The sequence below is a fragment of the Hypanus sabinus genome, chromosome 9 (assembly GCF_030144855.1).
Source record: "Hypanus sabinus isolate sHypSab1 chromosome 9, sHypSab1.hap1, whole genome shotgun sequence".
Lineage (NCBI taxonomy): Eukaryota > Metazoa > Chordata > Chondrichthyes > Myliobatiformes > Dasyatidae > Hypanus > Hypanus sabinus.
Window position 1 is genome coordinate 168,652,628 of NC_082714.1, and position 26,038 is coordinate 168,678,665.

General features: G+C 43.8%; 1 protein-coding gene across 3 annotated transcripts in view; it reads left to right on the forward strand.

Moving 5' to 3' along the window:
* tubd1 (tubulin, delta 1) overlaps positions 1–26,038 on the forward strand; it is a 73,250-nt gene that overhangs the window by 38,536 nt on the left and 8,676 nt on the right. For all 3 annotated transcript variants that reach the window (XM_059981113.1, XM_059981115.1, XM_059981114.1), the window contains 3 exons: positions 7,111–7,275; positions 20,903–21,043; positions 21,498–21,681. In XM_059981113.1, the coding sequence (XP_059837096.1) occupies positions 7,111–7,275; positions 20,903–21,043; positions 21,498–21,681 (490 nt within the window). The remainder of the gene's footprint in view (positions 1–7,110; positions 7,276–20,902; positions 21,044–21,497; positions 21,682–26,038) is intronic.

Sequence of the window (26,038 nt, forward strand, 5' to 3'; positions counted from 1 at the left end):
ATTTAAGGCAGAGCTTGATTGGTTCTTTATTGGACATGGTATCAAAGGGAAGAAGGCCAGGGAGCGGAGCTAAGGAGCAGAAAAAAGGATCAGCCATGATTGAATAGTGCAGCAGACTCGATGAGCCAAATGGCCTATTTCTCCTCCTATGTCATGTGGTATTATAAAGATAATTGACAAGGGGAGGGCAGGGGAAGATGTCTGTGTGGACTTAAGTAAAACTTTCAGCCAAGTATCTGATTGTAGACTGATCCTGAAGATTAATGCATATGGGATCTATACAGATTTAGCAGATTAAATCCAAGATTGGCTTGGCTGTAGAAAACAAAGGGTAGAGGTGGGAAGGGTGTAATTTTGAGTGGGGTCTGTGACTGGAAGTTTTCTGCAAGTATCAATGCTGTGTAATCTGTTGCTTGTGATGTATATAAATTATGTGGACAAAAATGTAAGTGGGCTGATTCATAATTTTCAAGCAACCCAAAATTTGTCAGAATTGTGGACAGTAAAGGATTTGGCAGGATATAGGCAAATGGTAAATTTGGGTAGAAAATAGCAGATGGAGTTTAATATGGCAAGTGTGAAGGTTTGCAGATTGGAGTGTCAAATGTAAGAGGAAAGTGTACAGTAAATGATAGAACCCTTTAGGAGAGAAAGCTGAGCCTACTGGGCCTGAACACCTCCCTCTGCAACTGGATCCTAGACTTCTTGACTGGGAGACCTCAGTCAGTCCAGATCGGGAGCAGCATCTCCAACACCATCACACTGAGCACGGGGGCCCCCCCAGGGCTGCATGCTCAATCCACTGCTGTTCACTCTGCTGACCCACGACTGTACTGCAACACACAGCTCGAACCACATCATCGTTCGCCAATGACACGACCGTGGTGGGTCTCATCAGCAAGAACTACGAGTCAGATTACAGAGAGGAGGTGCAGCAGCTAATGGACTGGTGCAGAGCCAACAACCTGTCTCTTAATGTGAATAAAACAAAAGAGATGGTTAACACGAGGAAATCTGCAGATGCTGGAAATTCAAACAACACACACAAAATGCTGGTGGAACACAGCAGGCCAGGTAGCATCTATAAGGAGAAGCACTGTTGATGTTTCGGGCCAAGACCCTTCGTCAGGACTAACTGAAAGGAAAGGTAGAAAGAGATTTGAAAGTAGTGGGGAAAGGGGAAAATGTGAAATGATAGGATAAGACCGGAGGGGGTGGGATGAAGCTAAGAGCTGGAAAGGTGATTGGCGAAAGTGATACAGAACTGGAGAAGGGAAAGGATCATGGGACGGGAGGCCTTGGAAGAAAGAAGGGGGGGAATGGAGAACAGGCAAACAACTAAATATGTCAGGGATGGGGTAAGAAGGGGAGGAGGGGCATTAACAGAAGTTAGAGAAGTCAATGTTCATGCCATCAGGTTGGAGGCTACCCAGCCAGTATATAAGGTGTTGTTCCTCCAACCTGAGTTTGGATTCATTTTGACAGTAGAGGAGGCCATGATAGATATAGCAGAATGGGAATGGGACGTGGAATTAAAATGTGTGGCCAGGCACGGAGCGACCACTCCCTGCTGAACGTCGACGGCTCCTCGATAGAGATCGTAAAGAGCACCAAGTTTCTTGGTGTTCACCTGATGGAGAATCTCACCTGGTCCCTCAACACCAGCTCCATAGCAAAGAAAGCCCAGCAGCGTCTCTACTTTCTGCAAAGGCTGAGGAAAGTCCATTTCCCATCCCCCCATCCTCATCACATTCTACAGGAGTTGTATTGAGAGCATCCTGAGCAGCTGCATCACTGCCTGGTTCGGAAATTGCACCTTCTCGGATAGCAAGACCCTGTAGCGGATAGTGAGGTCAGCTGAGAAGATCATCGGAGTCTCTCTTCCCGCCATCACGGACATTTACACTACATGCTGCATCCGTTAAGGAAACAGCATTGTGAAGGACCCCATGCACCCCTCATACAATCTCTTCTCCCTCCTGCTGTCTAGGAAAAGATTCCGAAGCATTCGGGCTCTCACGACCAGACTATGTAACAGTTCCTTCCCCCAAACTATCAAGACTCCTCAATACCTGAAGCCTGGACTGACACCTTGCACTACTGTCCTGTTTATTATTTATTGTAATGCCGGCACTGTTTTTGTGCACTTTATGCAGTCCTGTGTAGGTCTGTAGTCTAGTGTAGCTTTCTGTGTTCTTTTTTACGTAGTTCAGTCTAGTTTTTGTACTGTGTCATATAACACCATGGTCCTGAAAAACGTCTCATTTTTACTATGTACTGTACCAGCAGTTATGGTCGAAATGACAATAAAAGTTACTTGACTTGAAATGTACAGAAGGATTTTGGAGTGGAAGCCCATAGCTCCTTGAAAGTAGAAAGGTTGCTGAGGGAGTTGTATGTATGTGGGAACGAACTACCAGGGGAAGTGGTTGAGATAGATCATAACAATATTTAAAATAAATTTGGGAAGTTACAGTACTGTGCAAAAATCAGGCACATATATAGCTGGGGTCCCTAAGACCTTTGCCAGGTTTTAGATGTTTCAGAGAGGACAGGGAGGGAGGCAAAAGAGGGGAGGGTGTGGCACTGTTGATCAGAGATAGTGTCACGGCTGCAGAAAAGGTGGACGTCATGGTGGGATTGTCTGCGGAGTCTCTGTGGATCGAGGTTAGGAACATGAAGGGGTCAATAACTTTACTGGGTGTTTTTTATAGGCCACCTAATAGTACCAGGGATATCGAGGATCAGATAGGGAAACAGATCCTGGAAAGGTGTAATAACAGAGTTGTCATGATGGGAGATTTTAATTTCCCAAATATCATTTGGCATCTCCCTACAGCAAGGGGTTTAGATGGGGTGAAGTTTGCTAGGTGTGTTCAGAAAAGTTTCTTGATGCAGTATGTAGATAAGCTTACAAGAGGAGAGACTATACTTGATTTGGTATTGGGAAATGAAACTGGTCAGGTGTCAGATCTTTCAGTGGGATAGGATTTTGGAAATAGTGATCATAATTCTATACAATAGCATTGGAGAGAGATAGGAACAGAAAAGCATTTAATTGGAGTAGGGAATTATGAGGCTATCAGGCAGGAAATTGGAAGCTTAAATTTGGAACAGACATTCTCAAGGAAAAGTACGAAAGAAGTGTGGCAAATGTTCAGGGGATATTTGTGGAGCTCTGCATAGGTACATTCTAATGGGACAGGGACGTTTTGGTAGGGTACAGGAACTGTGGTGTACAAAGGTTATAATAAATCTGGTCAAGAAGAAAAGAAAAGCTTACAAAAGGTTCAGAGAGCTAGGTAATGTTAGAGATCTAGAAGATTATAAGGCTAACAGAAAGGAGCTTAAGAAGGAAACAACTTTATTATCTTTTTCTGCCTTCTCCCCTACATCTTCGGTCTGAGTGCGCCTCTTCTCTATCACCTGCCTATCCATCCTCACACACTGTCTACTAGCTTTCTCTATTTGTGAACTAACCTCCTCTCCCCTAGTCTCTTCAAATTGATTCCCACCCTCCAACCATTCTAATTTAAAGTCTCCCCAGTAGCCTTAGCAAATCACCCTGCCAGGATATTTGTCCCCCTAGGATTCAAGTGTAACCCGTCCTTTTTGTACAGGTCACACCTGCCCCAAAAGAGGTCCCAATGATCCAGAAACTTGAATCCCTGCCCCCTGCTCCAATCCCTCAGCCACGCATTTATCCTCCACCTCATTCCATTCCTACTCTCACTGTCGCGTGGCACAGGCAGTAGTCCCGAGATTACTACCTTTGCGGTCCTTCTTCTCAACTTCCTTCCTAACTCCCTATATTCTCCTTTCAGGGCCTCTTCCCTTTTTCTACCTATGTCATTGGTACCTATATGTACCACAACCTCTGGCTCCTCACCCTCCTACTTCAGGATATCCCGCACCCTGGCACCAGGGAGGCAAACTACCATCCGGGTCTCCTGATTGCTTCCACAGAAACACCTATCTGACCCCCTAACTATTGAGTCCCCTATTACTACTGCCTTCCTCTTCCTTTCCCTACCCTTCTGAGCTACAGGGCCAGACTCTGTGCTGAAGGCACGGGCATTGTTGCTTCCCCCAGGTAGGCTGCCCCCCCAACAGTACTCAAACAAGGGTACTTATTGTCAAGGGGTACAGCCACTGGGGTACTCTCTAGTACCTGTCTCTTCCCCTTCCCCCTCCTAACTGTGACCCACCTGTCTGCCTCCCGTGGCCCCGGTGTGACCACCTGCCTGTAACTCCTCTCTATCAACTCCTCACTCTCCCTGACCAGACGAAGATCATCGAGCTGCAACTCCAGTTCCCTAACATGGTCCCTTAGGAGCTGCAGCTCGGCGCACCTGGCACAGATGTGGACGTCCAGGAGGCTAGGAGACTTCAGGACTTCCCACATCCGACACCGAGAACAACAAGCTGCCCTCACACTCATACTTCCCCCTTTTCTCAAATAACAGGAAAAATTTAAACTTAAACCTACCTTGCCTCACCCATTTCCATCTAAGCCCGTTGAGCCAAAGCCCTTAAGCCTTCACTCCGCTGCTGGCTCACTCTGCTGCCCACTGTATAAGGCTGTTTTTTTAAATCTTCCCCGCTTCACTGCCCGACGTCACACGCCTGTGCAGTCCCACCTCTCTTAACACTGATGAGAAGAAGAAAAAATCAAAATGGCTTCCACCACATTCCCGTTTTGATCCTACAACTTCCTTCTCCAAGGCTGTTTAACAAAATAAAATTCCCAGGCATTACAGGATAGATTCTGGCATGGATCGAGGAATGGCTGACAGGCAGTAGGCATCAAGTGGGAATAAAGGAGGTCTTTTCTGGTTGGCTGGCAGTGACTTGTGACGCTCCTCAGGGGTCAGTTTTGGGACAGTTTGTTAATGATTTAGATAATGGAACTGATGGCTTTGTGGTCAAGTTTGCAAATGGTACAATGTTAGTGCTAAGGAAGCAATGCAATTGCAGAAGGACTTAGACAAATGCAAGAATGGGGGGAAAGTGGCAGATGGAATATGGTGTTGGGAAATGTATGATAATGCAGTTTGGTAAAAGGAACAAAAGGGCAGACTATTCTAAATGGGAAGAAAATTCAAACATCAGAGGTGCAAAGGGACTTGGGAGACCTTGTGCAGGATACCCAGAAGGTTAATTTGTAGGTTGAGTAATGGGGTCAAAGAAACGGCAGATGAACTTTGCATCAGTCTTCACTGTTGAAGACATTAACAGTGTTGATAGATGTCCATGAGTGAGTGAGTGCCATTGCCATTACAAACAGAAAAGTGCTAGGCAAACTATAAGGTCTTAAGGTTGATAACTCACCTGGACCAGATGGACTACATCCAAGAATTCTGAAAGATGTTACTGAAGAGATAGCAGATGCTTTGGTTATGACCTGTTGAGAATCACCTGATTCTGGCATGGTTCCGGAGGAATGGAAAATTGCGAATGTTACTCCACTCTTTAAGAAGGGAGGAGGGTAAAAGAAAGGAAATTATAGGCCGGTTAGCCTAACCTCAGAGGTTGAGAAAGTGTTATGAGTCCATTATTAAGGATGAGGTTTCAGGGTTCTTGGAACTAATAATAAAATAAGTCAAAATCAGTGTGAATCTGTAAAGAAAAATCTTGTTTGACAAGTCTGCTGGAGTTCTTCGAGAAAGTAACTAAGGGTGGACAAAGGAGAGGCAGTTAATGCCACTTACTGAAGGCAAATGCAATATTGGTATTCATTTCAAGGGAACTAGATTATAAAAAGCAAAGAGTTAATGCTGAGGTTAGTCAGGCCACACTTCGAGTATCGTCAGCAGTTTTGGGTCCCATGTTTCAGACAGGATGTACTGTCATAGGAAAGAGCCGAGAGGAGGTTCAGGAGAATGATTCTGGGAATGAAGGGGTTAACATATGAGGAGCATTTGGCAGCTTTGGGCCTGAACTCACTGGAATTTAGAAGAATTTTGGGGGATCTTATTGAAACATGCCGGATGTTGAAAGGACTAAATGAGATGGATGTAGAGAGGATGTTTCTCATGGTGGGGGTGTCCAGAACTGGAGGGCATAGCATCAAAATTGATGGGCAACCTTTTAAAACAAGATTATGGGGAGAAGGCAGGTGTATGTGGTTGAGTAAGTTGTGGGATCAGCCATGGTAGAATGGCAGAGCACACTGAATGGTCTGAATGGTCTAATTCTGCTCCTTCGTCCTGAGGTCTTATGTCTTATGGAGTCACACTACCAGGTTCAGGAACACACAAAATGCTGGAGGAAGTCAGCAGGTCGAGAAGCATCTATGAACAAGAGTAAACTGTGATACTTCAAGAATGAGGAGGGGGGAAAGATGCCTGAATAGGGGAGGGGAAAGAGACTACCCAGAAGGTGCCAGGTGGGTGGGAAAGGTCAAGGGTTGGACAAGAAGGAATCTGATAGGAGAGGAGAGTGTACAACAGAAGAAAGGGAAGGAGGAGGGGACTCGGAGGAAGTAATAGGTAATTGAGAAGAAGTGAATGGTCAGAGTGAGGAATGGAAGGGGAGGGGGTATTTATTCACCAGAAGGAGTAATCGATATTCATGCCATCAGTAGGAGGGTATCCATTGAAAATAAGGTGTTGCTTCTCTACCCTGAGGGTGGCCTCACCTTGACAGAAGAGGAGGCTATGGATCAAAACATGGTTCAGGAACAGTTTTACCCCTCAGCCATCTGGCTCTTAAACCAAAGGGGATAACTTCACTCATCTTTTCTTGCCCTATCGTTAAAATGTTCTCACAACCTATGGACTCACTTTCAAGCACTCTTCATCTCATGTTCTGAATATTCTCTTTCTATCTTTCTATTTTTCCACAATTTGTTTTCTTGTGCACACTGGTTAAATGCCAATGTGATCTTTCATTGATTTTGTTATGATTATTATTCTATTATAGATTTATTGAGTTATGCCTGCAAGAAAATGAATCCCAGGGATATATTTGGTAACATATGTGTAAAGTACTTGATAGTAAATTTACTTTTAACTTTGAACTAGAGCGATCAGTGTCCTCCTGCCGAAGTGACTATTGATAAATAGTTATCTTGAAGGTAGCAACCGTTCTTCGATTTTCTTTCTACAGGTGATCTGCTGGAAAGTTTGGTAACTCATCCAGAGTATAAATTACTAGGCTTGATGAACATCCCGCAGATGTCTGACATTTCTTTGCAGTTCAGTACCTTTGCCTGGCCAGGGCTACTGAAGCACCTGCGACAAATGCTGATGGCCAATACAAAAATGGAAGCAGGTCGGTGATTGTCTGTTCCTCAACAAACAGCATTTACTATAGAAGTCATAGAATCATACAGCATGCAAACGGAGTGTTTGACCAAACTTGTGTACGTTCATTGCTGGACACCCTCCGTATTCATCACATCTTCCAGGCTGATGGGATGCATCCCAGGGTGCTGAAGGAATTGGCGGAGGTTATAGTCATCATTTGTCAAAATTCTCTAATCTCTGGGCAGGTCCCAGCAGATTGGAAGACAGCAAATGCCACACCACTTTTTAGAAAAGAATGTAGGCAAAAGAGAGGCAACTATAGGCCAGCTAGTTTAACATCTGTAGTCGGGAAAATGCTTGAAGCTGTCATTAAGGAAGAAATAGTGAAACATTTAGAAAGGAGTAGTTCCATTAGACAGATGCAGCATGGATTCAGAAAGGGCAGATCCTGTTTGACAAACTTACTGGAGTTCTTTGAGGACACAATGAGTGCAGTGGATAGAGGGGAACAGGTGGATGTCATATACTTGGATTTCCAGAAGGTGTTCGATAAGGTGCCGCACAAAAGACTTATAAATAAGATATGGATGCATGGAGTCAGAGAAAGTGTATTGGCATGGATAGTGGATTGGTTAACCAATAGAAGGCAGAAAGCTGGTATAAATAGGTGTTTCTCCAGTTGGCAGTCAGTGGTGAGTGGGGTGCCACAGGGGTCGGTGCTGGGCCCGCAGCTGTTTACTACTTACATTGATCATTTGGACGAGGGGACTGAGTGTAGTGTAGCAAAATTTGCTGATGACGTTAAACTGAGTGGAAAAGCAAATTGTACAGAGGATGTGGAGAGTCTGCAGAGGGATATAGATAGGTTAAGTGAGTGGGCCAAGGTCTGGCAGACGGAATACAATGTTGGTAAATGCAAGACTTTGGAAGGAATAATAGAAAAGCAGATTATTATATAAATGGTGAAAGATTGCAGCATGCTGTTCTGCAGAGGGACTTGGGAGTGCTTGTTCATGAATCACAAAAAGTTGGTTTGCAGGCACAACAGGTTATTAAGAAGGCAAACGGAATGTTGGGCTTCATTGCTAAAGGGATTGAATTTGAGAGCAGGGAGGTCATGCTGCAAATATACAGGGTACTGGTGAGGCTGCACCTGGAGCACTGTGCAGTTCAGGTCTCCATATTTGAGGAAGGATATACTGGCTTTGAAGGCAGTGCAGAGGAGGTTCACTGGGATGATTCCAGGGATGAAGGGGTTAACCTATGAGGAGAGATTGAGTCACCTGGGACTATACCTCTGGAGTTCAGAAGAATGAGAGGGGATCTTATAGAAACATACAAAATTTTGAAAGGGATAGAGAAGATAGAAGTAGGAATGTTGTTTCCATTGGTAGGTGAGACTAGAACTGGGGGGCATTGCCACAAGATTCAAGAGAGAAGATTTAGGATGGAGATGAGGAGAAGCTGTTTTGCCCAGAGAGTGGTGAATCTGTGGAATTCTCTGCCCAGGGAAGCGGTTGAGGATTCTTCACAAAATATATTTAATATACAGTTAAATAGATTTTTACATAGTAAGGGAATTAAGGGTTATGGGGAAAAAGCAGGGAGATGGAGCTGAGTTTATGGACAGATCAGCCATGATCTTATCGCATGGTGGGGCAGGCTCGACAGGCCAGACAGCCTACTCCTGCTCCTGTTTCTTATGTTCATTTGACCCATGGCCTTCAATGCCTTAATGATTCAAGTGCTGGTCTAGGCATTTAATAAAGTGCTGGTAAGGACAAAACTTCAACCACTCTTTCACCCAATGCATTCTAAGTATAGTACTTACCACGCTCTGGATGAAGAAGGTCCTTCATATCTACTCTGAACCTTTTCCCCCTCAGCTGAACTTGTGTCTTTTAGCTTTACTGATAAAATAGTAAATTGGATTATTATCGTCACGTGTACCAAAGTACTGTAGAAAACTTTGCTTTGCATGCCTTCCATACAGATCATTTCCTTACAACAGTACATTGAGGTAGTGCAAGGTAAAAGGATAACAGAATACAGAATAAAGTGTAACAGCGACAGGAAAAATTATGCTGCAGGCAGACAATAAGGTACAAGGTCACAATGAGATAAATGCTGAGGTCAAGAGTCTATTTTATCTTACTAGGGAGCCAGTAAATAGTCTTTTAACAATAGAATAGAAGCTGTCCTTGAGACCATGCTTTCATGTATTTATATCTTCTGCCCAGTGGGGGAGGGGGAGAAGAGAATATCCAGGGTGAGTGGGATATTTTATTATGCTGGCTACTTTACCAAGGCCATTATAAGTGTAGACAAAGTTCATGGAATTGGGGGTTGGGGGGTTTATTGGTGTCTATGTATGCTAAGTTGTGTATAGCTCTGTAGTTTCTTGCATTTATAAGACCATAAGATATAGGATCAGAAGTAGGCCATTCAGCCCATCGAGTCTTCTCCGCCATTCAGTCACAGGCTGATCCAATTCTTCCAGTCATCTTCACTCCCTTGCCTTCTCCCCATACCCTTAGAAGCCCTGGCTAATCAAAAACCTATCTATCTCTGCCTTAAATGCACCCAATGACTTGGCCTCCACAGCCACTCGTGGCAACAAGTTCCACAGATTTACCACCCTCTGACTAAAGTAATTTCTCCACTTCTCTGTTCTAAATGGATGTCCTTCAATCCTGAATTTGTACTCTCTTGTCCTAGGCTCCTCTACCAAGGGAAGTAACTTTGCCATATCTAATCTGTTCAGGCCTTTTAACATTCGGAATGTTTCTATGAGATTCCCCCCTCATTTTCCTGAACTCCAGGGAATACAGCTCAAGCACTGCCAGACGTTTCTCATATAGTAACCCTTTCATTCCTGGATTTATTCTCATGAATCTTCTCTGAACCCTCTCCGATGTCCAAATTTATCCTTTCTAAAATAGGGAGCCCAAAACTGCACACAGTACTCCAAGTGTGGTCTCACGAGTGCCTTACACAGCCTCAATGTCACATCTCTGCTCTCATATTCTATACCTCTAGAAATGAATGCCAGCATTGCATTCGTCTTCTTCACCACCAACTCAACCTGGAGGTTAACCTTAGGGAATCCTGCACAAGGACTCCCAAGTCCCTTTGCATGTCTGCATTTTGAATTCTCTCCCCATCTATATAATAGTCTGCCCATTTATTTCTTCCACCATGGTGCATGACCATACACTTTCCAAAATTGTATTTCATTTGCCACTTCTTTGCCCATTCCCCTAAACTATCTTAAGTCTCTCTCCAGGCTCTCTGTTTCCTCAACACTACCCACTGCTCCACCTATCTTTGTATCATCAGCAAATTTAGCCACAAATCCATTAATCCCATAGTCCAAATCATTGACATACATTGTAAAAAGCAGCGGTCCCAACACCAACCCCTGTGGAACTCCACTGGTAACCGGCAGCCAGCCAGAATAGGATCCCTTTATTCCCATTCTCTGTTTTCTGCTTATCAGCCAATGCTCCACCTATGCTAGTAGATCCCCTGTAATTCCATGGACTCTTATCTTGTTAAGCAGCCTCATATGCAGCCCCTTGTCAAAGGCCTTCTGAAAATCCAAGTACACCACATCTACTGCATCTCCTTTGTCTACCCTGCTTGTAATTTCCTCAAAAAATTGCAGTAGGTTAGTCAGGCAGGATTTTCCTTTCAGGAAACCATGCTGAGTTCTGCCTATCTTATCATTTCGTCCAGTTATTCCGTAATCTCATCCCTAACACTCGATTTCAACAGCTTCCCAGCCACTGATGTCAAGCTAACAGATCTCTAGTTTCCTTTCTGCTGCCTCCCACCCTTCTTGTAGGAAAGGATTGTCATGATATATCCAGATAGAATACTGTCTACTGTTCATTGATAAAATTTAATAAGGGTCAAAGGAGATATACAAATTGGTTTAGCCTCCTGAGGAGGTGGAAGTTGCTGGTATGCTTTTTTGACCAGGGGATCAATGTGGTTGGATTGGGACATGTTTTTGGTGATGTTCACACCTAGAAATTTGAAGTTCTCAACCCTGTTGACCTCACCACCATTGATGTAGACTGGAGCATGTGCACAGCCCTCCTTCATGACACTGTGTCACAAGTGTCTTCTATCTCCTTCCTGTACTCTGACTCATTATTATTTGAGATACAGCATAGTATGGAGGTATTATCTGGAGTTAAAGCAGAACTTGGAGTAGGGGATCAAAAGGACGCAACCTTGTGTGATGCCAGTTTTGAGAATAATCATGATAGAGGTGTTGCTGCCTATCCTTTCTAATTCTGGTCTATTGGTCATTATATCAGGGATGCAGTAGAAGAATGGGATGTTGATACTTAGGTTTAAGAGCTTGGAGATGGATTTGCTCAGAATTGTGGTCTTGAAGAATGAACTGTAGGCAATAAGCAGGAGTTGCACACAGGTATCATTGCTGTGCATATGCTCCAGAGTTAACTCCAGAATCCCATTTCCTACCAGCTGCAGCCACCTGCTGCTTAACCTTCTGCAGTTTGTGCATGAAACAGAAAACATACAGCACAATACAGGCCCTACAGCCCACAAAGCTGTGCCGAACACGTCCCTACCTTAGAACGACTTAGGTTTTACTCACAGCCCTCAATTTTTCTAAGCTCCATATAGCCATCCAGGAGTTTCTTCAAAGACCCTATCGTTTCTGCCTCCACCACTGCCGCCGGCAACCCATTCCACACACTCACCACTCTCTGCGTAAAAAAACTTACCCCTGATATCTCCTCTGTATCTACTTCGAAGTACCTTAAAAGTATGCACTCTTGTTCTAGCCATTTCAGCCTTGGGGAAAAGCCTCTGACTATCCACACGATCAATGCCTCTCATTATCTTGTACACCTCTATCAGGTCACCTATCATCCTCCTTCGCTCCAAGGAGAAAAGGCTGGGTTCACTCAACCTACTCTTATGAGGCATGCTCCCCAATCCAGCAAACATTCTTGTAAATCTCCTCTGCACCCTTTCTATGGTTTCCACATTCTTCCTGTAGTGAGGCAACCAGAACTGAGCAAAACACTCCAGGTGGGGTCTGACCAGGGTCCTATTTAGCTGCAACATTACCTCTTGGCTCTTAAACTCAATCCCACGATTGATGAAGGCCAATGCACCATATGCCTTCTTAACCACAGAGTCAACCTGCGTAGCAGCTTTGAGTGTCCTCTGGATTCGGACCCCAAGATCCTCCACACCTCCAAGAGTCTGACCATTAATGCAATATGCTGCCATCATATTTGACCTACCAAAATGAGCCACCTCACACTGACCTGGGTTGAACTCCATCTGCCACTTCTCAGCCCAGTTTTGCATCCTATCAATGTCCTGTTGTAACCTCTAACAGCCCTCTACACTTCCCACAGCACCTCCAACTTTTGTGTCATCAGCAAATTTACTAACCCATTCCTCCAATTCCTCATCCAGGTCATTTATAAAATTAACAAACAGTAACGGTCCCAAACCAGATCCCTGAGACACACCACTGTTCACTGGCTTTGATGCAGAATATGACCCATCAACAGCCACTCTTTGCCTTCTGTGGGCAAGCCAGTTCTAGATTCACAAAGCAATGTCCCCCTGGATCCCATGCTTCCTTACTTTTTCAATAAGCATTGCATGGTGTACCTTATCAAAAGCCTTGCTAAAATCCATATACTACATCTACGGCTCTACCTTCATCAATGTGCTTAGTCACATCCTCAAAAAATTCAATCAGGCTCGTAAGGAATGACCTGCCTTTGACAAAGCCATGCTGACTATTCCTAATCATAATGCCTCTCCAAATGTTCATGAATCCTGCCTCTCAGGATCTTCTCCATCAACTTACCAACCACTGAAGTAAGACTCACTGGCCTATAATTTCCTGGGCTATCTCTACTCCCTTTCTTGAATAAGGGAACAACATCCACAACCCTCCAATCCTCCAGAAACACTCCCATCCTCATTGATAATGCAAAGATCATTGCCAGAGGCTCAGCAATCTCCTCCCTCGCTTCCCACAGTAGCCTGGAGTACATCCAATCTGGTCCCGGAGACTTATCCAACTTGATGCTTTCCAAAAGCTCCAGCATATCCTCTTCCTTAATATCTACATTCTCAAGCTTTTCAGTCCACTGCAAGTTATCCCGACTGCAAGATCCTTTTCTGTAGTGAATACTGAAGCAAAGTAGTCATTAAGTTTCCCCGCTACTTACTCCAGTTCCATACACGCTTTTCCACTGTCACACTTGATTGGTCCTATTCTCTCATGCCTTATCCTCTTGTTCTTCACATACCTGTAGAATGCATTGGGGTTTTCCTTAATCCTGTCTGCCAGTGCCTTCTCATGGCCCCTTCTGGCTCTCCTAATTTCATTCTTAAGCTCCTTCCTGCTAGCTTTATAATCTTCTAGATTCCTATCACTACCTAGTTTTATGAACCTTTTGTAAGCTCTTCTTTTTTTCTTGACTAGATTTACAAAAGTCTTTTGTATGCCACGGATCTTGTACCCTACCATCTTTTTCATGTTATATTGGAATGTACCTACTCAGAACCTCATGCAAATATCCCCTGAATATTTGTCACATTTCCTCCATACATTTCCCTGAGAGCATCTGTTTCCAATTTATGCTTCCAAGTTCCTGCCAGATAGTCTCATATTTCCCCTTACTCCAATTAAACATTTCCCTAACTTGTCTGTTCCTATCCATCGCCAATGCTATGGTAAAGTATACAGAATTGTGATCACTATCTCCAAAATGCTCTGCCTCTGAGAGACCTGACACCTGACCAGGTTCATTTCCCAATACCAGATCAAGTACAGTCTCCTTGTATTGTGTCAAGAAACCTTACTGAATACACCTAACAAACTCCACCCCATCTAAACCCCTCACTCTAGGGAGATGCCAATCAATACTTGGGAAATTAAAATCTCCCACCACAACAACCCTATTATTTTACTCCTTTCCAGAATCTCTCTCCCTATCTGCTCCTCGATGTCCCCGTTACTATTGGGTGGTCTATAAAAAACACCCAGTAGGTTATTGACCCCTTCCTATTCCTAACTTCCACCCACAGAGACTCTGTAGACAACCCCTTCATGACTTCCTCCTTTTCTTTAGCCGTGACACTACCTCTGATCAACAGTGCTACACCCCCCACCTCCTTTGCCTCCCTTCCTATCCTTTCTGAAACATCTAAAGCCTTGCACATGAAGTAGCCATTCCTGCCCCTGCACCATCCAAATCTCTGTACTGGCCACAACATCATAGCGCCAAGTGCTGACCCACGCTCTAAGCTCATCCGCCTTATTCATGATACTCCTTGCATTAAGAGAGAGATATCTCAAACCATCAGACTGAGCATGTCCCTTCTCTATCACCTGCCTATCCTCCCTTTTGCACTGTCTCCAAGCTTTCCCTATTTGTGAGCCAACCTCCCTTTCCTCAGTTCCCACCCCCCAGCAATTCTCGTTTAAACTCTCCCCAATGACCTTAGCAAACCTTCCCACCAGGATATTGGTCCACCTGAGATTCAAGTGCAACCTGTCCTTTTTGTTCAGGTCACACCTGCCCCAGAAGAGGTCTCAATGATCCAAAAATCTCAATCCCTGCCCCGTGCTCCAATCCCTCAGCCACGCATTTATCCTCCACCTCATTCTATTCCTATACTCATTGTCACGTGCCACAGGCATAATCCTGAAATTACTACCTTTGCGGACCTGCTTCTCAACTTCTTTCCTAACTCCCTGTAGTCGTTTCCTACCTATGTTGTTGGTACCAATATGTAGCATGACCTCTGCTGTTCTCCTTCCCAGTTCAAGATATCGTGGACGCGATCAGAAACATCCTGAACCCTGCCACCTGGGAGGCAAACTACTATCCGACTTTCTTTCCTGCGTCCACAGAATCACCTGTCTGACCTCCTGACTATAGAGCCCCCTATCATTGCTACCATCCTCTTCCTTTCCCTCCCCTTCTGAGCCACAGGGCCAGACTCTGTACCAGAGGCGCGACCACTGTTGCTTCCCCCAGGTAGGCCATCCCCTCCAACAGTACTCAAGCAGGAGTACTTATTGTTAAAGGGGGACTGCCACTGGGGTACTCTCTAGTACCTGACTCTTCCCCTTCCCTCTCCTGACTATTACCCATTTCTCTGTCTCCTGAGGCCCTGGTGTTACTACCTACCTATAGCTCCTCTCTATCACCTCCTCACTCTCCATGACCAGACGAAGGTCATCGAACTGCAACTCCAGTTCCCTAATGCGGTCTCTAAGGAGCTGCAGCTCGACGCAGCTGTTGCAGATGTGATTGGCCGGGAGGCCGGGAGTCTCCAGGACCTCCAACATCTGACACCAAGCACAGAAAACCAGCCTCACACAGATACTTTCTGTCTTTATTTTAAACAGATAACCTCCCTGGCCTCAACCCTTCATCGCCAAAGCCCCACTGAGCCAAAGCCTTCCTACTCTGCCTCCCACTACTCCGTTGCCTGCTCTGTAAATCTGTCTTCTTTTTAAACTCTTCCCGCTGTTCTCACTGGCCGACCTCAATGCGCTTGTGTAGTCATACCCTGTTCAAACCACTGAAGAAATAACCGCCACCTTTTCAACTCTGTTCACTTTTAAACTCTTCCCGCTGTTCTCACTGGCCGACCTCCACGTGCTTGCACAATCGTGCCCAATTCAAACCGCTTAATATATAACCCTTCATTCCCTCTGTACTTCACTTATTTGCAGTCTTTTTCCAATTAAATAACTGAAACGCACAAACTCCATTTGCCAAGTTTTCACTAAACATTCAATCTATCTGTATCCCAATGCAGAGGCACAATATTCTCATTACAACTTACCCTTCTGGTGATCAGTACTCAATTAGATTATAGAACTCTGAATTCCTTAAGAATATCAGTAATTGTGCATACATATAAAACAGGAAGAACAGAATGCCTTGCAGAGTAAATTAGCACCAGATACTGTCACTGAAATAATTACTGTGGCTGTGAAAACAAGTTATGAGAGACATGTGATCAAAGGTGAGAAAAGCTGGTTACTCTCAATATATTTCCAGTTCTGAAGGTCACAGTAATAAATATCAACTGTTTCTGCATGAAACCTCTCAAATGTCTTGCAATGTTTTAATATCAGATTTAATGTCTGTTGACAGTGGTATGTTGCTTTTGACAAATGCTTGCATTTGTTTTAACTTTGACAATGGAAAAGCACATCAAACATTAAGAGAAACAGTCTTCTTCTCTTTACTGCTTAATGTCATTCAGAATTCCTTGATTTTAAAACGATACCTATAATCACAACTTTTATTTATATATAGTGCCTTTCACAAAGCAAAATGTGTCAAGGCACTTTAGAGGACCATATTCGAACCGTTAGATTCTGAGCAATGCGAGCAAAAAAGTACGAGCAAACAGATTAGCTTTAAAAAAGAAAGAAAAATTGTTCCATCCTCAAGCTTGTTCCATACAGGTGTGTAGGAGTGAGGGGGGAGGGGGGACGGAGACTGGAGAGATGTGACCGGAACAAAGAAACTTGGAACTAGCTGGATCAGCATGGACTGGTTAGACAAAATGGCCTGTGTCTGTGCTACTTTGCTGTATGACTTTGTACTGTTCCGGCAAGGTGGCAGCGTTGGGTTGCAGCGGCTTCTAAGGGGTCAACAATAGGTGCTACGGTTCCACTTAAACATACTTCTAATGATTGCAAGTTCCTGCTATACATTAACACATAAAGTACTGCAGGTCTGCACCATCAGTGAGGTACTTGCTGGCAGAGATAATAAAGGAGTTGAGCAACTTGCTGCTGCCTGGGTCGATGGAGGCTTACGGTCAAATAGCAAGTGGCCGTCTTGGTCATTTTTTCTTGTAATTGCAAGACCTCTTTGGACACTCTACCCTTTGAGGAGGGAAGAAGGCAAAGGAAAGGAAATTATTGGCCAGTTAGCCTAACCTCAGTGATTGGGAGAGTGTTAAGGATGAGGTTTCGAGGTACTTGGAGACTAATGATAAAATAAGTCAAAATCAGCATGGTTTCTGTAAAAGGAAATCTTGCCTGTCAAATTTGTTAAAGTTCTTTGAAGAAATAACAGGGTGGACAAAGTGGATGTCATTTACTTTAGATTTTCAGGAGGCATTTGATAAGATACCACACATGAGGCTGCTTAACAAGGTAAAATCCTGTGGTGTTTCAGGAAAGATACTGGCATGGATAGAAGAATGGCTGACAGTCAGAAGGCAGCGAGTGGGAATAAAAGGGGCCTTTTCTGGTTGGCTGTCGGTTTTGGGGGTCCTCAGGGGTGAGTATTGGGACCGCTGCCTTTCACATTGTTTATCAGTGATTTAGATAATGGAATTGATGGCTTTGTGGCAAAGTTTGCAGATGATATGAAGGTAGGTGGAGGGGTAGGTAGTGCTGAGGAAGCAATGGGATTGCAGAAGGACTTAGACAAATTGGAGGAATGGGCAGAAAAACCTGGCAGATGGAGTACAGTGTTGGGAAATGTACAATAATGCGTTTTGGTAAAATAAACAATAATATGGACTATTATTTAAATGGGGAAAAGATTCAAACATCATAGTTGCAGAGGGACTTGGAAGTCCTTGTACAAGACTCCCAGAAGGTTAATTTACAGGTTGAGTCTGTGGTAAAGAAGGCAAATGCAATGTTGGCATTTATTTGAAGGGGAATAGAAGATAAGTAGATAATGTGAGGGATGCTTATGTGAGAATGCTGTTCTTGGACTACAGTTCAGCATTCAGCACAATAAATCCCTCCAGGCTCAACAAGAAAATTAGAGACCTCAGCCTTCACCCTGCCTTGTGTGGCTGGATCCTGGACTTCCTGTCAGATCGCCGGCAGGTGGTAAGAGTGGGCTCCCTTACCTACACTTCTCTGACCATCAACACAGGTGCCCCTCAGAGCTGTGTACTAAGCCCCTTCCTTTACTCTCTGTATACCCATGACTGTGTCACCACCCACAGTTCCAATCTGCTAAATAAATTTGCAGGTGACACTGCACTGATTGGCCTGATCTTAAATAACAATGAGGCAGCCTACAGAGAGGAAGTCATCGCCTTACACAGTGATGTCAAGAAAACAATCTCCCTCAACATTGCAAAAACAAAGGAACTGGTTGTGAACTACAGGAGGAATGGAGACAGGCTAACCACTATTGACATCAGTGGATCTGGGGTTGAGAGGGTGAGCAGCTCTAAGTTTCTTGTCATAAACATCACTGAGGACCTCAAGTGGTATGTACAAACCTGAGTGTGGTGAAAAAGGCACAACAGTGCCTCCTTCAACTCAGATGGTTGAAGAAGTTTGGTGTGCGCCCCCAAATTCTAAGAACTTTCTGTGGGAGCATAATTGACAGCACCCTGACCGGCTGCATCATTGCCTGGTATGGGAACTGTACTTCCTCCAATCACAGGACTCTGCAGAGAGTGGTGCGGACAGCCCAGTACATCTGTAGATGTGAACTTCCTACAGCAGCAACGAATAAGGTCTTCCTGGAGATTTTCAGATGTTCCTCCGTGCTCCTACGTCCATTTTTCATCCGATTATGATTGTGCATGGCATCCCGCTTCACAAATAACAGATAAATCAACTCTGGAGTGGCCGCTGCAAGCTGCATCATGCCGCCATCTTGGATTCAAATGTCCATAATGGCGGGAAGAGAGACCCCGATGATCTTCTCAGCTGACCTCACTATGCAGCTGCTCAGGATACTCTCAATACAACTCCTGTAGAATGTGATGAGGATGGGGGGTGGGAGATGGACTTTCCTCGGCCTTTGCAGAAAGTAGAGATGCTGCTGGGCTTTCTTTGCTATGGAGCTGGTGTTGAGGGACCAGGTGAGATTCTCCGCCAGGTGAACACCAAGAAATTTGGTGCTCTTAACGATCTCTACCGAGAAGCCATCGATATTCAGCGGGGTGGTCGCTCTGTGCTCTCCTGAAGTCAACATTTAGATGGAGATGTAATGTAAAGATTTATACTCCTCATGTATATGATGGATATAAGTAATAAAGTCAATTCAATTCAATTCAATTAATGCTGAGCCTTTATCAGACTCTAGTCAGGCCACACTTGGAGTATTGTCAACAGTTTCGGGCCCCGTATCTCAGAAAGGATGTGTTGTCATTGGAGAGAGTCCAGAGGAGGTTCACGAGGATGATTCCAAGAATGAAGAGGTTAACATATGAGGAGTGTTTGGCAGCTTTGGACCTGTGCTCACTGGAATTTGGATGAATTCAGTGAGGATCTCATTGAAACCTACCCAACGTTGAAAGGACTAGATAGGGGGATGTGGAGAGGATATTTCCTGTGGTGGGGTATTCAGAACCAGAGGGCACAGCCTCAAAACTGAGAGGCAATGTTTTAGAACAGAGGTAAGGAGGAATTTTTATAGCCAAATAGAAGGGAATGTGGAATGCTGTGCCACATACTGCAGTGGAGGCCAAGTCTGTGGGTATATTTAAGGTGGAAGTTGATAGATTCTTGATCAGTCAGGACATCAAAGGATATGGCAAGAAGTCAGGTGTATTAAGTTGAGTTGCATCCCAAATCAGCCATGATGGAATGGTGGAGCAGATGTGATGGACTGAATGGCCTAATTCTGCTCCTATGTTTTATGGTCTTCATTGTTAATGTGGTATGCTGCAAGTTGAATTCGCTGATTCACTAGATGAGAGCAGGGGCCATGGAGGAGCTGCCTGGCCATAGTAGTAGGAACTAGGCCTCAAGTCTTGGTATTGCCTGTTTGCAGTCACCTAGATTGAGGAGGCAATGCTGTTGTGTATCGTTGGAGACAGTGTGGTGTGATGTCCAGAACGGAGTCAGTGCTGCCCTCCCAGGATTTTGCTTGGCAGAAGATGAGCTTTGCTGTGGCAGACTGCAGGTATTTTTTGGCTGTGCCTCAAGCCATGGGAAGAAAGGTGTCCAAGCCGGAGTGCTCCACTGGGGGAAGCGTGACATAGCTGTAGTCAACTAAAGATTTCAAATGGACTGAGAGCTCTAGACTGTATACATTTATGTTTGTGTGATTATGTTTTTACTAATATTCTATATGTGCTTGACTGGGCCTAGAACTGCGTTGTCACCCGGCAGGCATCAGAGCTAGCGCACTCTGTTGTGGTTGGCAGATGGGCTGGGGGGTTCTACATCATTCTGCATCATCATAGTTTACAGATACATATATATATGGGTTTGTTTTCTCGTATGTGTGAGGGCTGGGTGTCATCTGGGCTGGGGGTGTGTGGTTAGTCAGGGCTGTTGCGTACCACTGGGGGATGTGTGGCACAACTCCAGAATGGAATTGTTGCTGACCCTCCCCCCCCGGTGTTCGCTTGGCTGGAGATGGGTTCTATTGTGGTCGATTGGTAATGCGAGTTTTGGGACTCTTTTATTCCTTGATTGTGATACCATTTCTGCTTGCTATCTTGTGTGTGCTGTACTGTAGGTGATTGTTGATAGTAAGTTTTTCACCTTGACCCCTTATGAGCACTAGCTCATTTGGCTGTATTCAGACACGTATGATTAAAAGACAATTAAACTTGAATTGAATTAAATGAGTGTATTTTTTATCATTGTTTTAAGGTTCCATTTCTGTTTTCAGGTATTGACTGGCGAGTGAAACTTCCCCTGATAGGTCTTCCCCCAGCTGCAAGAGTTTCACAAAATAAAGAACTGCATGTCAATATGTCTCTGGCCAACCTACTGATATTGCGAGGGAAAGATGTTCAGGAAGCTGATGCAGGTGAAAACAATAGCAGGACTATACATCAAACGTAACTTACTGATAATCATGTTATTTAAGTTATCTTCAAGATGAAGAGCAGTCTGATGAACTGATCTAACAGTCATACAGCTACATTTCTGTTAATACTAATAGTAATGCAAGTTTTAAATCTTTTGTTGCAGTACATACCAAATCTGAATTTAATGTTAGAAACCTATCACCAACGTCCAATACAGGAAATTTGGGATTGTTAAGATCATGTACACCTTTCACATAGGGAAAACAGCCTACTCGTATTGATTGCCATGAGCTGCAGCATATTTTGGCTTTTTTAAAATGTTTTATGATTTGAGTAACTAAAATGCAGTACAATAACTGACTTGAGTCTTTGCATTTTGGAGTTCTTGATTGATTATATGTGACTTATCTAAAATAGCCACAGGCTCCTTGTTTAATGATATTGCTTTTTCAGGCAGTTTTCAGGATCGAGCACTGTACACTTCCTGGATGCCTGTGGATACTGCCTTCAATCTCTGGAGAACCTCTGTACCCTTCAATAAGTATGAGAAATCAGCCACTCTTGTCAGCAATAGCCAGTGTCTCCTGAAACCTCTGGACTGTGCAATCAATAAAGCTTGGGACATGTTTGCCTCCAGGTTGGTGCCAATTTGACAAGTCAAATGACATGTTTCCTATCTAGTATTCTGCCGTTCATTTACTCTTTCATATATTATTTATTTTATTGCCCCTTTGATGTCATCCCTTTGACCCTCCGTTCCATTCTGTAACAACAGAATCTGTTTCTACCGTAGACTAGCTATCGATAGCTAAAGCTGTCAGTGTTGGAAGCTTACCACTTTTGAGCGCATGCACGTTGGATAGATACCTGAGTCTGCATATTCCATGATACTCGTGATGCTGTGCTGTCTAATGCCAGTATTTAGACTTGAGATTATTTATTCTTTAAAATTAAAAAAAAAAGAAACAGAAGCAAGAATAGAGTTTAGTGCTCCTTAAGACTACGCTAACAGGCTCTACTTGAATACCTAATGTTCACTAATGTCCTTTAGAGGAGGAATATTGCTGTCCTTTCCTGGTCTGGCTTGTATGTAACTCCAGACCCACAGTAATGTGGTTGACTCTTAAATGTCCTCTGAGATTGTCTAGCAAGCCAGTCAGTTGTATCCAACTGCTAAAAAGAAAATAATAAGGAATAAATCTGGTCGGATAACCCGGCATTAATCTAGGCACTGGAAACGACAATGACAAAACCAGCTCTGTTGACCCTCCTTACTAACCTCTGGGGACGTGCCAAAGTTGGGAGAGCTGTCTCACAGACTAGTCAGTTTGTACAGGCAGAATCATACCTTACAGTTAACATTCGGGACTCCACACCGTCACCATTCCTGGGTATGTATTGTCTCTCTGGCAGGACAGACCTAGCAGAGGTGATGGCACAATGGAAGTTGCCATGGTAACTCTCAGCATTGACTCTGGACCCCATGAAATCTCATAGCACCATGTTAAACATGGGCAAGGAAACCTGCTGATTACCATATACCGTAAGCTGATGAATTAGTACTTTTCCATGTTGAGCAGCACTTGGAAGAGGCATTGAGGGTGGCAAGGGAACAGAATGTATGCTGGGTGGAGAACCTCAATGTTCATCACAGAGTGGCTCAGTAGTACCACCACAGACCAAGCTGGTAGAGTCCTACTGGACATAGCCACTAGACTGGAACTACAGCAGGTGGTGAGGGAACCAACAAAAGGGAAAAACACACTTGACTTCATTTTCACCAACCTGCCTGCCACAGAAGCATCTGTCCGTGACAGCAATGGTAGAAGTGACCACTGCACAGTATTTGTGAAGACGAAATCCCATCTCCATATTGAAGAAACCCTCCACCGTATTGTGTGGTACTATCACCGTGCTAAATGGGATAGACTTCAAACAGATCTAGCAGCTCAAGACCAGGCATCTATGAGGTGCTATGGGCCATCAGCAGCAGCAGAATTGTACTCAATCTGTAACCCCATGGCCTGACATTTCCCACAACTCTTAATGTTACCACCAGGCCAGGGGATCAAGCTTGGTTCAATGAAGAGTACAGGGGGGCATACCGAGAACAACACCAGATATACCTCAATATGAGACGTCATCCTGGTAAAGCCACAGTCATGGAATTCCTTCACTAACAGCATTGCGGGTATACCTACACCTCAGGAACTGCTGAGGTTCAAGAAGGCAGCTCATCCCCGCCTTCTCAAAGGCAACTAAAGATGGGCAATAAATGCTGGCTTAACTGGCGACACCCACATCCCCAAATGAATAAATTTTTTAAAAAATCACTGTACTACTCATCATTATATCCTAGAATCTCAGAAGTGGGCCCTTCAGCCCATCTCATCCATGCTGACTGTGATGCTTGCCTATGCTAATTCCATTTGTCTGCAACTGGCTCATATTTCTATATGTCTTTCCTATTCAAGTGTCTGGCCAAATGCCTTTTAACTGTAATCGTATTTGCCTTTACTACCTCCCCACTGACAGGAAATGGTTTCTCAGCACACAGTATTCCAATTGTAGCCTAAGCAAAGATTAATACAGCTGCAACATGACTTCCTGATTTTTATACTTAACATCCAAACTGATGAAGGCAACTATTGCCCCCTTTACATTTCTATCTACTTGTGTTATTACTTTCAGGGACCAATGGACTTGAACCCCAAGATCTGTCTGTAGATCAATGCTCGGAAATGCTCTTTAACCATATAAGTTCCCTTTACATTTGACCTCTCAAAGTGCAGAGTTGTCCAGGTTAAAGTCCATCTGTGCCATTTCTTGGCCATCAATCAACCTTTGCTTTCCTCCCTCTCCTATTTCTGCTGACTATACTGTGCTGTGTGCTGTGATGACAAAGTATTTATTTGTATTTGTTTATTCTCCAAGATAGTTTTTCCTGCCATAGTATCCAATGGATGGTTACTTTTCTCTACTTAACTATTTAATTTCTACTCTGCTTTATTTTCATGGTCTTTCTCCACCCCTTTATTAATTTTTAGGTTAGTTGTTGCTGCATCCACTCACTCTCAAACTCTAGTTTTTGGCAACTTTATGTTATCTTTAGTTTCACTTCCATGGAACTTCTTACTTCTCAAAGGAATATGCATTCACAGAGAATTTTACAATGTTGTTTTAAATAGAATGTAGAACAGTATAATAGGATTCAAAATAGTACAACCGTGGCTGACAAGGGAGGTCAAAGCTAATGTAAAAGCAAAAGAGAGGGCATACAACAAAACTAAATTTAGTGGGAAGATAGAGGATTGGGAAGGTTTCAAAACCCTACCTAGAGCAACTAAAAGAATTATTAGGAGGGAAAAGTCATCATGGCTATCCCTTGAGGTCGAGGATGATGGTCTTCATTCAGTTAATCTATCACAGAGCGAAGACACCTGTGCATCTATTTGTTTAACATGTACTAGATGTTGCACTCCAAGAAGCACACGATACTTCACAAATGAACCAACTGATTTCAATGACATGGAAACTACGATGATTGGAGCTGATAGATCTGCTGTAGCCTTCATCTGCCTTCACAGCCATTGAGTCTGAAGTAACTTTGTCTGCCTGTTTAACCATTGAGGTCTTGGTTGGACTGTTCTTTGTCAGGGACCTCACCCTTGACCTTACCGCCATGGGTGACCCTACCAGGAGCATAGCTCCTGATGGCATGTCTCTTGGGATCTCAAGACCATACAAGCTTCTCCACCACGATAAGGTGACAACCCACAGAAAAGATGAAATATGGAAACAGGCAAGCAAATGATATCAAAGTGAATAGTAAAAGCTTTTTCAAGTATGTAAGAAGTAAAAGAGAGATGAGAGTAGATGTAGGACCACCAGAAAAAGAGGCTGGAGAAATAATAATAGAGGACAAGGAGATGGAAGATGAACTAAATGAGTATTTTGTATCTGTCTTCACTGTGTAAGACTATAGCAGTGTGCCAGATGTTGAAGGATGCAAAGAAAAAGAAGTGAGTGCAGTTACGATTACAAGAGAGAAGGTGCTCAAAATACTGAAAGACCTATGGGTACATAAGTCACTGAACCAGATGAACTGCACCCTAGGATTCTGAAACAGGTAGTGGTAAAGATTGTGGAGGCATTTGTAATGATCTTCCAAAGTCATTGGACTCTGACATGGTGCCAGAGGACTGGGAGATTGCAAATGTCACTCCATTCTTTAAGAAAGGAGGAAGGCAGCAGAAAGGAATTATAGATCTGTTCTCGATCTCAGTGGTTGGGAAGATGTTGGAGTCAATTGTTAAGGATGAGCTGATGGAGTACTTGGTGACACAGGACAAGATAGAACAAAGTCAGCATAGTTTTCTTAATGAAAGATCATGCCTGATGAACCTGTTTGAATTCTTTGAGGAGATTACACATAGGATATATAAAAGAAATACTGTGGATGTTGTATATTTGGACTTTCAGAAGGCCTTTGACAAGTTGCCATACATGAGGCTGCTTACCAATGGCATTACAGGAATTTACTGGCATGGTTAGAGCATTGGCTGATTGGTAGGAGGCAGTGAGTGGGAATAAAAGGATCCTTTTCTGGTTGGCTGACAGTGACTGCTGGTGTTCTGCAGTGATCGGTTGTTGGGACTTCTTTTTTATGCTGTATAACAATGATTTAGCTGATGGAATAGATGGCTTAGTTGCCAGATTTGCAGATGATATCAAAAATAGTGGAATGGCAGGTAGTGCTAAGGAAACGGGTAGGATGCAGAAGGACTTAGACAGATTAGGAAAACGGGCGAGAAAGTGGCAAATGAAATTCAATGTTGGAAAATGCATGGTCATGCGCTTTGGTAGTAGAAATAAATGTGCAGCCTATTTTTTAAACGAGAGAAAATCCAAAAATCTGAGATGTAAAGGGACTTGGGAGTCCTCGTGCAGGAGACCTTAAAGGTTAACTTGCAGGTAGAGTTGGTGATAAGCCA